At 37.0% G+C, this 13,760-nt stretch overlaps 1 protein-coding gene across 9 annotated transcripts in view; it reads left to right on the forward strand.

Moving 5' to 3' along the window:
• NBEA (neurobeachin) overlaps window positions 1-13,760 on the forward strand; it is a 748,678-nt gene that overhangs the window by 360,789 nt on the left and 374,129 nt on the right. For all 9 annotated transcript variants that reach the window (XM_067562991.1, XM_067562985.1, XM_067562986.1 and 6 more), the window contains one exon: window positions 12,050-12,111. In XM_067562991.1, the coding sequence (XP_067419092.1) occupies window positions 12,050-12,111 (62 nt within the window). The remainder of the gene's footprint in view (window positions 1-12,049; window positions 12,112-13,760) is intronic.

The raw sequence follows: 13,760 nt of genomic DNA on the forward strand, positions 1-13,760 counted from the left end.
CTTCTGCGTGCCTTTAAACCCATATCTATTTAGCACTTGCCCATAAGACGTGGATTGAAACCTTTAATTGGATGACCAACATCATACCACAACAGCACAGAACTCCCTTACTTGTCCATGTGTTCTAAATACACTCCTGCAATTCATTCTATTGGTCATGTGCATGCTTTGGTTACTTGCCTTCAAGCTGTGCACCAAGATAGAACTTGAAAAACTCTTGGCCAACTTCAAGTTAACTTGAAAAACAGGATAGTTGGGGTGTTATGGATATAGAATTTATTTTACATTGTTTAAGTCCAAAATGCAATAGATTAAATATGAAAACAAAATGCATTGCTGAAAACTGACTCAAAGGTTTTGGTGATGAGGGTAGAAAATTAAGAAACAGCTGTAAGGCCTTCTGAGATTGGGAAAAGAAACATGTTGTTTGGATAACTCATATCCCTTGACTACCTCACATTCTCTGGGCTTGTCTACACAGGAAAGTTTTACTGGTATAACCACCCAACTGGACACCATTTTTCCAGAATGATTTTTTTTTTGGTTTATCTTAAACCCTTCCAGGAGAGACAAACAAAGAAACAAAAAAAAAAAACACTAACCAACAAACAAAAAAGTGTACTATTATACAAGAATAAAAATGTTCACACACAGTTATACCAATATAATTGTATGTGTTTAAATTCACATCTCAACTTATACTGATATACCTTCCATATATAGACAAGCTATCTTCTTTCAGTCTCCCAAATTGGTAGGCTTAAAACTACTTCACCTTCAGAGCCACACCTTGATACTATGTACATCAAAATGTCATCCATATTTGAATTCAAGATCTTGTATTCCTGTTAGGAGTTAAATGTTTACCTCTGGAATAATTTTTTCCAGAGACTGTCATCTGTGGAAAAAACCAGAGACAGTAGAACTTTCTTGGCCTGGTTCAGTCTTGCCCAATCCTATGTGCACTTCCAGACCAATTATAAGTAGTAGAACCTCAGAGTTACGAACACCTTAGAAATGAAGATTCATGACTCTGAAATGTTTTGTAACTCTGAACAAAACATTATGGTTGTTCTTTCAAAAGTTTATAACTGAATATTGATTTAATACAGTTTTGAAACTTTACTATTTACTGTTGCTTTCAACCATCTTAATTTAAATGAAGCAAGTAGCAGCAGCAGCAGTGATCTGATCAGACAACTGAACTGTTTTCTGATGTGTTGAAATTATTGGGGAAAAAGAGGAATCCCAGGTTTGAGAATTGAGTATCCTCCTCCTGTGGAAAGAAAAGCATCTAATAGCCTTCATGGTGGCCAGATGCCAGACCATCTTTGTATGCAGGCTAAACTAAAATGCAGTATTTCCCAGGGAGCAGGCAATCCCTTTTATTATTTAGAACTGCTTTTGTCCAGGTGGGAGCTCCCCTGTATGGACCTTTTTATGTCAGTGATGAATACCTAATTCCCAAAGAATTGCAGTTGGTACCTGGACATGGTCTCTTGTCAGCCCACCATAGAACCTTTTTCATCCTTTGGCCCATGGTCTTGCTCCTATCACCAGTTTTCCATTAGTCAAAGTAGTCTGAAAGATAGAGGTAGATGGAACATATCCCCAGGTAACTATTCCTGCTTCCCCAAGAAGAGCTTGGTTTGTCAACATTCTACCTGTTTATGTACTCTTCACCCCAATTCCCAGTCTCCTGTCTCAGTGAGTCTCTGCACACCAGACTCGAAATCTAGACTCGAAATCGAAATCTGTGAGTCTCTGCACACTAGACTCGAAATCTAGACTCGAAATCTGTGAGTCTCTGCACACTAGACTCGAAATCCTATCACCGATGACTTCATGTGCAAGGGGTTAACCTCTGGGAGGAAAGAGTCCTGTTGCATCCATTGCTTATTACATGATTTGGAAGAAGTTCTTGCAGACTACAAGAACAACTCTGTGTGTGTGCGCCTTGAACAAAGTCCTAGATCTTCTGCAGGAAATTTGTGGTATGTACATGACTATCAAGATTTCACAAGGCTGGGCTTCTGCCTTCTATGTATCCATTAGAGCAGTGTTTCTCAATTGGTGTTCCGCGGAAGCCTGGGGTTATGCGAGATGAATTTCAGGGTTCCGCGAAAAATTGAAACTGTGCCACCGAAAACAGCTGACAGTGCGTGCCGCCAAAAAGGGGAAGATGTCCCGGATTTTTCAGTGGAGGGTATCGCATGGCCCCGCAGAAGTTAAGAAGGGTTCCGTGGCCAAATTTAATTGAGAAACAGTGCATTAGAAGGTAGTTGTTTTTTCACTGGCTTCCCAAATGATCATTAGTTTCTTAAAGGTTCTTATAAGACCCAGATCTCTGTCCTGGAGTTTGTCCTAATCTGTAGTTTCAATTTAGACTTGAAGACCTTGTAGAAGCTTCCTTTTGGCCCTATGGACATTATGCTGATTTCTGATCTTAGCTGTTGTTGAGTCAGTAACCTTCTATAGTTATTCTGACTTGACTTAACCTAATCATAATATCTTCTGTAAAATAAGGTGGCTTTGCTTTTGTTCCTTCCTTTGTGCATAAGTATTTTCCCCCACTCCTTCTCAAATGACATGGTGAAACAGTTTCACTCTGGATTCATTGGAGGAGAGCAACATTTTGCCTTACCAAGAATTGAAAATTTTGTGTAGATGAAAGGCTGTTAGACACTTGGGGAACATTCACAATAGACAGAGCCAAAACTATCCTGTCCAAATAAATTAAAAATAGATTAGTCCATGTTGACATTTGTGTTTCTGTATTTTGATTCCTGGAGAGAGAGCTTCACAGAAAAACTTCTTTCCAAGCATCACCAGTGTATGGGCTTGCTCACATCTTTCTTTTAATGAACATAGCATTAGCCAGATTTAACATGATTATTTTACAAAAGCCGAAATTGTTAGACTCTTTGGTAATTTATCTATACTGTAATGTTCCCTGTTCTAAAAGCAATCTGTTTTCACGCAAAACACAAAAAGGGGGTATAAAGAAAATAAAGTGAGGGAGTTCGAAAAGAACCATTGGGATTTCAGAAAGTGATTGGCCACTAATAAGTTCAAAAGGTTTATGAACAGGATAGTTACACTTTAGGAAACAGTTGTGTGAGATGTTTTCAAAAAGGGAGTTGAAACTGGTATCATTAACAGTGTCATGACTGGATTAAGATATGGGGAAGAAAATATTAGCATCCATATTTTAGAAGCAAGTGGAGGTGTGTCAAGACATGGGTGGCAGAAAGACCATAAAGGAGGAAGTTGCAATAATCAAGGTTGACAGTAACCAAGATTGGTAATAAAAGTTATTGCTATCTAGATGGGGGAAAATGTTTGATTTTTATAAATGGTGTGGAGGAAGAAGCATCAACATTTAGATGCAGCCTAGATTCAAGGAACCACATCCAGAGAAAACTTGAATTTACTGATCAGAGAAGGCCTGGCTAACTGCTAAGCATACACAGTACTTTGTATAATCTTTACACTTTTTTTCATTGATTGGTGTGGGCCATTTGTTCAAAACTAATTGTGGTATTTGTCTATGGCATAAGTTTTCAAACTATGGGGCACAGCCCCTTGGGATGTGCAATGAAATCACGAGGACATGACTGCTTAAGAATTTTTTCTTCAGGGTAGCCAGTGTGTGCTGGTCCAACCCTGACCCCTGTGTGCCCTGGGACAGGGTGAGTGGGAGGAGGCTGGAATCAGGATCCCTGCCCCCTGGGGCCTTGTTACTGTTACCCAGATTGTGCCATCCTATTGCTGCCAGCTAGTTCCCCTGGAAACCACTGTAGGGTTGCCACCTGTCTGGTTTTCACCTGGATAGTCTGGGTTTTGGCTTGTGTATCCGGATGCCATTTTATCAGGCATATCTATTATTTTTAATCTGGGGGGAAGGAGCGGAGCAGAAGGCGGGCCTTGGGGGGAAAGGGTGGAGCAGGGGCTGGGCCTTGGGGGGAAGGGGCGGGGCCTCAGGAGTCTAGTTATCAACCATTAGAAAAGTGGCAACCCTACATCACTCTCACCTGCCCTCTCTATCTCACATTCACCCTTTCCTCCCGCCTCTCCCCCGCCATTGTGGAGCCATGCAGGCATCCTGGCCCCACAGCAAAGGCCTTGCACCTGGCTCGCATACATGCACACAGGAAGGCTACAGAGCCACCATGCATCAATTGCCACTCTGGGCAGCTGGGGTTTGAATGGGGCACATGAGCCTCCTCCACGCATGTGCTGGTTGCATGCAGATTTTCCCTTTACCTTCCCCTTCACATGGACTCTTAACTCAGCACTTCTAAGTCTCTTTTTTCCCCTTTGCTGAGGGAAGCATATGTATCATGAGTCTCTAAAGAGGGCTCAGCAAAAAACAGGTTGGGAACCTCTGGTCTATGGAGACTTTTTTGTAATGGCAAATCACAAATAATAAATAAATAAATGAGGGCAAAATAATTTCAACCATCCATGGAGACAACTATGTAGGATGGCAAAGTGATGTCGATGCAGGTCTGTGAAGAGCTCATAACAATGTCAGTACTGTTACTGTCATTGAAAAAAAGGAAATTGAAACACAAAAAATAAGTATTTCAAAATAACTATCATTTGTTTTTTGGTTTTTTTGTTTTTTTTCAAGGTACCATTTGTGGGTTGGATGTGTGGAGGGAACACGATCCAGTGGCTATAAGATAAGGCCAATAAAGTTCAAAGTGGAAATAAGACCCAGATTTTTAACTGAGACTAATTTACCATTAGAGTAAATTATTAGGGGTGTGGTAAATTCTCCATTACTGAGTTTTTAATCAAATGTGGATATCTTTTTAAAAGATAAGATTTGGTGACTAGTTCATCCACAAGTTATGGGGCTAGATACAGGAGTTACTGAGTAAATTTCTGTGGTCTGTATTGTGCAGGAATCATAATGATCTTTCTGGTCTTAAAAAAATTATGAATCTATAAAACTGCATGAGGACTTCAGCACTGTGCTACGCTAACTACTTGCAGCTGGGCTGGTCCCACGACTTGTCTGTCAGTTTGAACTCTGACCATAAATGCTAGATCAACAGTGGGCAAAGAAAACTGTCTGGATAAGAGAAAATGTAATAGGAGCAACATAACAAGGAAGACAGCAAGATTGGGCAACACAGAATTGTGGTGAATATGAGATGACATTGAGGTGTGATCATTGGGGTTTTTTTTTTTCATGCTGGTGTAGATGTGCTAAAAGAGGACTTTAGAGTAGATTGAGACACATGAATTTAGTTGCTCTGCTGTTAATAATTTGGTGCCAGATTCTGATACCTTTACTCATATTGAGTAGCATCTTGCTCAAAAAGTGGTCCCATTCACTTCAGTTGATATCAAAATTGGTGCCTTAAGACTAACTTTCGGGGTGCTATTCTCCCAAAGAAAAGGAGAAATTGTTTTTTGTACCATTGGTGCTAATGGGTGTTATGTTAATAGATTCTTGATTGAGCTATGTCAATTTACACCAGCTGAAGATCTTCCCCCATTTTGTCAGCTGGAGAAAACAAACAAATTAATACACACTATCACTGCAAAATATTTTCAAAAGTGCCGGGAGTTACTATTTTTACTAGAAGAGAGAAACAGAAATGCAAACACATTAAGAAAATCAGTAACTGATGTCTTACTGAAGAATTACCAGATATGGGAAATGACAAAATGGATGATGTTTGAGATTTTTTTTTGCAATGTTGTTAATTAAATTTTGGTGGTTTTTTTTTTTTTAAATGGATTAAGTGTTTTCCTCTCCATTGGATGTATGGAAATTTATATATGACTTCCATTAACACTAATGTGTATCTTGGACAAAAATGTTCGTGGAAGGTTGAATTCTTAAGAGTAATGTGGCACCAATTTCTGTAATATTTGCATCATTAAAGCTCACGAGATAGTGTGAAACCCTATAATTTGTAATAGTAAATTTTATGTGTGTTGTACTAAATCAGCTTCCCATAATCACTGTGTTACAGTGTTTTTGCCATTCTGTTACTATTTTGTATATCTTATGTTTCTACTTTAGGTTCCCTTTAGAAACCAGAGTATAAAGATACATAAGTGTTTTTATTTTTAGAAAGAGTATTTGAATCTCTAATCAGCAAAGGTACAAATCCCCATGCTTTTTTTCTGTAAGATGAGAATTAGGATCTGTTTTTTACAATGTCACCCAAATTGAACCGACGATTTGAGGCAATTTGTGTTATTTACATGACCTATCAATGCTCACAATAGTGCTCTTAAAATATGAGTCCCAGAAATCTCCACACACTTTGAGAGATTCTTCCTCTACTTTGGATGTGGCCAGAATCCCTCAAGAAAGATTTTGGCCCCAGATGGAAGAAATTTTACAGGAACAGCTAATTTTGAAACTTTGCCATTTTTGACCAAAATCTCACAATACATTTTTAATAGATTTGATGTTGTTGAACCCCAAACTAATCCTGATCCAGTCAACAATACGACCCCTCAGTCTAAACCTAATCTGGATCTCATCACTTTGGTGAACCATCTCTAATAAACACTTATAAAATACAATAGAAAGGTGGGATGCAATTGGATAATGGTAATTATCTATCCTGTATCAGGTAGAGAGATCCAGGTTTGGTTTCCATTCCATCCCTGGATACACAGGCCAGCAGGGACTGTGGGACTTGTGTTGGAGACAAAATACTCAGCTCTTGTGGAAGGGAATTCTTGTGATACTCAACAGCAATCCCTATGGATAAACTAAGGGAATTTAGGTTTGTTACAGGAACACAGAGGACTCTGTGTGAGTGGAACAGACATAAAAAATAGCCTGGTTATAAGAAGTTAGAAGTGGAAAGTAAAAGGTGTAACCGATTCAAATTCTTTTTCAGTGTTTGAGTTGTAAGACAATGTTGTTCATTTCCAAATATACTTTTTCTCATGCACTTCCCATGTGGTAACAAAATAATGCAAATAACACTAATATAGTTTTGTTTCTTCACATGTGCTTATATTCTATATAGAGCCTCTTAAATTTTGAGTGTATGGTGTGCGGGGGATGAGAATGCAGTTTTTTATGTGAATTAAATCTAAAATAAGTAAGCTGCTCTCTCACTTTCTGCATAAACATACCTGAGACTTGTTCAGTTAATTAGAAACTGTAATTGAGTTAAAGATATCTGCAGTTTCTAATGATCTGATTGAGTTTTTCTAAGCTCCATAAAGGATATAAAACATTTTTTTATTCTAATATTACAATTGATTCCAGTTCAATAAGGTTTTAAGTTAACCCAAAGTAAAATAATTGAAAGGAAATGCAGACAAACCTTGATAAAGACCAGACGAAATAGTGATGGTATTTCAGTTAGACTCCTACACACATTGTATTAATAATAATAAAAAGAAGTTCAAAACCACGATCTTATTTCATGAGCATTTTAAAAAAAAAAAAATGATTTTATCAACCTCCTTTGTATTTGGTCAAAAAAAGAAAGTCATACAGATCAACTAGTTCAGCATAGTGAGTTTAAAGTGTTGAAGCTGTGATTGTATTGATGCCATAGATATAGGTTAAAATAGTAACGTTGAAATTAATCTTTTTATGCATTAATAAATCACAGTGATAGGAAAAAGAAATAGAGTATATTAAGAGACAGCTGAAAAGCACTGAAAAACCAGAGCATTTCCAACTAATTACCAGCCATACATCATTTATTACAGATTAGCTAAGGTCATGCACTTGATGCCCCTAGTTACTGCATCCATACATTTGGACTCATTGTTGCCATCAAACTACTGAATTTTGATGGTTATATTTGATGAACTGAGAATAGACCATGAAGGAAAGTACTAAGAGGAGCAAATATAGACAGCATGTAGTCCATTCAGTTGAACAGTGACCTTTTTAACCTTGATGTATGCAGGAAATATCTACTTGTATTTTAATAATGTTAGCTTTTTAAATAGCATTTGATACAGATTGCATACGGAGATCCCATCTAAAGCTGAAAAACACAGACAACATTCTTGCTTTCAAATTACAACAAATTTTATCACTAGAGCTATTTGGGAGGGGTGGGGCTCGGGAAGGAGAACACAATAGATATGTGTTTTCCACAATAATAAAAGCTACAGTTTTGCAGTGCTTGTTAACCTCTAATTTACTGTAGCAATCTGTACCCAATTTAATGATTTCTAAAAATCACTTTGAAATAAGAATGATGAAGGATAAGATAGCAATTCAGGCACAAGACTGGGACTAAGGAGATAGGAACAGAATCTATGTCCTATCTGTGGCATAGAATGACCTTTGGGGAAGTCACTCCACCACTTTGTGCCTTACTTCCCTATTTTTAAAATGGGGTAAGATTTCCTTTCTCCCACCTTGGCCTTCCTATTTAGCTCATAAGTCCTTCAGGGGAGGAAATGTGTGTTGCCTGTGTATTTGTAGGGTACCTAGCACAGTGGGGTCTATATCTCACATGGGCCTCTGGGCGCTATACCAGCTAGCGGGGGTTGCACACTTGATTGCTTTTGTTGGCCAAACTCATTGCACATGGCAGGGACTCCTTGCATCCTTCAGTTTTCCTTCACAAGCTCCCTGTGTGCCACCCTCCCATCCCTTTCTATTTCAGGAACTCCCTGCAATGCCACTCTCCACCCCCGCCCTCATGCCAGGGCTCTATATGTCCCCAATTCTCCTGTTCCTCCCATATGGGGCTTCCCCATTCTCCTGTCAATGCCAGTGGTTCTCTGTGCCTCCCATTCTCTCCTCTGCCATATGCCTTTTCTCCCTGCCCTCATGGCAGGGTCTCTGTGCGCCCCACCAGTTCCCCCTCTGCCATATGGCAGGGGCTCTGTGCATCCCCTTCCTTTTTCCTTTGTGACTGTTTGTCTTAGCCAACCTGTATCTAGAGGGTTGCTTCAGTAGTAGTGTGGCTACTCAAGCATTTCTGGAACATTGTTCTATTCCGGGAATGGCATGGGCCCACTTCCATCGGCATGGACCACCCCTGCTGGTTTGATTGCGCATACATGGTGCATGTGAGGTCATGTGGCACAGAAGGGTGCCATTTTGAAGAGCGTGCCACCCCACCCCTACTGGCATGATCTTGCACACATGGTTCGTGCCGTGTCTCTCCAGTGCGCTCTTCAAAATAGCATTCTATGTCCAATTCAGGACAAAACCACATACCGTTTTGTTTCAGTACCAGATGGGACAAAGCATCCAATAAGAGGACTCTCCAGTTCAAAATCAGACAAGTGGCCTTCCTATTCAGTAGGCCAAAGCCACTGCATGCACCAGAGGCTCCTGGCATCCCTCCACTCCCTACCCCGCCCCAAGTTCCCTGTGAGCCACCGTCTTACCCCTCCCCCTCATTTCTGTTTTCATGTGTAAATGGTTAAAGGTTTATAATTTGTAATTTGTTAAATAACTTCTTTTTTTCCCTGTCTGGGAGATAAGTCATTCAGGGTGTCAACATTTTAAAATCCAGTGGGATGTGATGGGGTGGTGGGGGTAATGTCATTTTGAAAGGTGTTTAATGGTTGTCATGAACTGGTTCTTTGATCTATAGACAATTAGAGACCTGGTTAAAGCTGTTTGGTGTGCTAACCAGATGTCAGGGGCTCTGTGTCCTTCATTTCCCCCGTCTGTTTTTTCTGTTTTTCACCAAAATCAGTAGGGTTCTGTCTATTGATACTTAGAACATTCCCTGAAATTTTTGAATTGATCAGATGTTGTATTCCAACGTTATCATGTTACATCCAGACAAGCAGATAAATGCTATGAAGTTAAATATGGAGCCTTGCTTTACTAAGCCAAAGCAGAATTTTTCAAAGTTTCATAAATTATGGTAACCTTTTATATTACTAATAGCTACATTTGCATTGATGTGGATTGTAAGTTCCTTCAGGCAGGTATTGTTTTACTGTGTGCACAGTGCCTACTACAAAGGGAGTCTGATCCCCATTTACTAGCATAATAGAAATAATGAATAATAATTTTTCTTTCTGTCACTAGGAGTCACATTCTACTTTTGTTCCACACACCAAACTTTGTTCATGTCAGTGTGAGCTCTGCATATGTGCCTTTGGACTTTAGACATTTCTAATGTAATGAAACAAACAGAGAAATGTTCATTGGGCATATTGGTTCAGTGTACAAAATATTTTCCACATAATTCCTTATGTTAATTTTTTGAAAATGTATCAAAGGGTAAATAGAGGAATCATTGTCAAAGATGTAATTATGTATCTAATTTTGCTATCTTGTCTTTATTCTACTTGATTGTACATGATGATTGGAAACATTTGTTCTCCTTTTAAAGGACAATTAATGGTTTAAGAAGTTGAGAAAATTACTTTAGCAGGATTTTTTTATAATTTATTTTACCTAAATCACACACTGTAAGTCAAATATTTTAATTTTGAAAGGAAATATGTATGTGTGGCAGAAAATAGAATTTTGAATTCCATGGAACCTAAGGTGGATTTATATAAGTTCAAACAGTATATTCTGTCTTGAAATATTCAGAATATCCATGCTAATTGTGTTGATTTAGCTGTATAGTTTGGTTTTCCTCTAGTTTTTCTTTGTCAGGTTTCAAATAATTGAGAGAGCCTGCAGGTGAAAAGTGTCCCATTAATCTTTTTGATCCTCTACCACTTGAGCATAAGAATAGCTGATCAATTATAGCAATTGTCTCCCTAAATTGTCTCATTTCATTAGTTAACTGTGGGCTCATAGAACTGATGGAATGAAATACTAGTGGCTTCTTACACTTGTTCTGTTTTACACTACAATAAGGATGGTTGTTAGCAAAGTGGGCACAAAAGGGTATTTATTCATTACTTGAAATAAATATACACACTATTGTGTAGGAGTGCTTTTGTCTCTAACCGCTATTTGTTGAAACCTACTTAAAATAAGTGGATTTGCTTTTCAATTTTCCATTTAGTAATGGAATGCTATGAAGAAACTTTTTCTACATTTGATATTTTTATTCTACATCCTAGGAAGTGTTTATGACCCAACCCATTAGGGTTAACGTATACCCTCTTTAATTTTAAAATTTGAAATCTACCATATTTAAAATTAACAAAATAAATTTATACTTGTACCCCATGTGAACCGATCTGCTATTTAAAATGTATCTCTTACATGCATAGACATGACACTAACTCTCTACAAAAGGAAATCTATAGTTCTGAAGCTGCAAATGTGAACAAACACATTATATTGTAATAATTATTCAAAGTTAAGTATAAAGTTCTGTATGTTTAACTATGGTAATGTTGCTTTAATTTATAAATGATTGATCTAAGGATTACAGATGACAAAATTTGTTTATCATTTTAAGTGTTGATTTTATTTTTACTGACAGCGTAACTAAGAATTTATTTCTCCTTTTCATTTTCAGCCCATATTTTGTGGGAAATAAAGTAATATTTAATTATATTAAGGCATTTTAGTGGAAGTTTGTAGTTAATTGTTTTGTATCAGAAGCAGATTGAACAAATGACATCTATAATGGTGATATTTTCCTTAACTAAACTTCTTATATTTTCAACTATATGATGGGGAAGTTTCCAGAACTAGTTACTAAACGAGAGTCTGGTCATGCAAAGACCCGTGTGTGTTCTAAAGTTATTAATATACATAAGTTGATGTAGGTTCAACCCCCCAAGATTGTTGTGTATATTTCTAGATAAAGTTTTCTTGGGTTAGATTGCCTTCTACTAGTTAGTGAGCTGTGCTAACCCTGCAAAGACTTATTTTAAATACAAAATGTGATTGAATAAAAAACTCTGACCTGCATATGACAATGGTGATTCCAAACAATTCTGTGCTGCTTTCTGTACATTTATATGTATCTGAATCAAATGTTCTTATGTTTGTTTATACTTCAAACTTGTTTCAGTAAATGTGAATGATTCAAAATACATGTTACATAGGTTTTAAGGAAAAAATTCAATTTTATGGAATGTATAAAACCACAGAGATTTGACAGCTTAATATAAACAACCTTTTAAATTCAGTTTTTATTGTTTATTGCAGGCCTTGTTTGTATGAAGTCGAGTACTTCTGTGGTTGAACTTGTTATGCTGCTTTGTTCACAGGTAAGACATTTTTTGGTTTTAATTGTATTAGTTTCTTCACACAGTGACATACTGAATTTTGAGAGTTGGGTATTCTTGCTTATTTTTTTCTTTCATTCTTTCTATTTGAATATGATGCAAATACAAATGCTATATCCCACACCTTTATGTAAAGTATCATTACTTGGTAAATGCTGTAGAGCAGCAGTACATACATGTTGATATGCAAAGTAATCTTTTGTATACAATTACTTATAAAAGATATATGCATATATATTATATTCTTTCCTGTTATGTACATGCATATGTACTTTATTCAAACATATACTGATTTAGAATGTTAAGAGAGTGCAGAATTTTTGTCATAATTTCACATTAAACTTCTTCCTGAATTAGTTATTTTCAGAACTTTATTATGTGGTGACATTAACTAACACCTCTAGGATATATGATATAAATTATTGCACATTTGATGATAGCTTTCAGTCAATATTTGAAAAGCTGGGTAAAATGGTAATTAATGATCAGCCCTAAGCTGTTTGGATTTTTATATTTTCCATTTTTTACCAGTATCAGACATTCAAATTATTTAACATAATTGAGTTTTTCTGTAAGAAATGAAAAGATGAAAAAAACAATAATATAAAATCATTAAAAAATATTTTGAAACTGAAATAACTTCTCCTAGTGTTTTGATAATTCACCCCAATTTTTAATTACATTTAAAATGTGTTACTGGCTAAATTTTGTACAAAAACCATTTTTTTTTTTTTTTTTTTTTTTTTTTTTAAACAAGATGACAGCTATTATTCAAGAATCAACAAATATTCTTTGATTTCATTAGTTTTCTACAGCAAATATGTATGGCCCTAATAGATCCTCAGTCCCACACAGCTTCTAAATTTTCTCTGAAGATTTAATCATTTCATATTATTAAACAAACACGTACACACAAATACCTAAACTGCAATTCAATTCATATAGAGTAGTGTGTAAAATGAGGTGCCTCTATGTATGCAGCACTGTTACTAAGCATGCCCTTGCTCTTAGTTTGTAGTGTAGATTGCACTGTGCATATTTGAAATATGCCTAAACATTGAGTTTCTAGTGCCAGCTTAAGTGAAGACTGGTCAAAATCACAGAGAGCTGAAAATTAGTAATATTTACAACTGAATTTAGCTTTTTTTCCTACTTACCTGCTGTTTGTCAGTCCGTAGGTTGCATTTCTTCAAGCCTGTACCCATAAGGAAATCATTAGATCCTGTTTTTCTTTTAGCCAAGATGGATATTGGTTAGGGAGAAGTTAAAGAAAAATACATCACTGGCAGGAATCCTCAGTGGGGTTTGAACTTCAAACCTTCTCCTGCAGGGCACTTGAAAAATTTGTTACCTAATGGGTAAGTCCTGGGTTCAAGGGAAATTCCGTAAGATCCATTAAGGCCTTTGCGTTTCATGTCATGCTGCTTTTTTTTTTTAACAGCTTTTGAAGCCTTTACTTGAGGGAAGGAATAACTTACAGTGCCTTCTCCCTTAGTCTTTGGTTTTACTGCAATTCACAGGAATAAAGTGGAATGTAGCATTAGGGTCTAGTGTCTTTGATGGCCTCATCATCTAATCATAGGTTTAACATTACTCATTTGCTGGCTCCAGGAATTCCTGCCATTAAGGGC

The sequence above is a fragment of the Emydura macquarii genome, unplaced genomic scaffold (genome assembly GCF_026122565.2).
Source record: "Emydura macquarii macquarii isolate MOO-44397 ecotype Brisbane River unplaced genomic scaffold, CSIRO-AGI_Emac_v2 contig_2473, whole genome shotgun sequence".
In the NCBI taxonomy this organism is placed as follows: domain Eukaryota; kingdom Metazoa; phylum Chordata; order Testudines; family Chelidae; genus Emydura; species Emydura macquarii.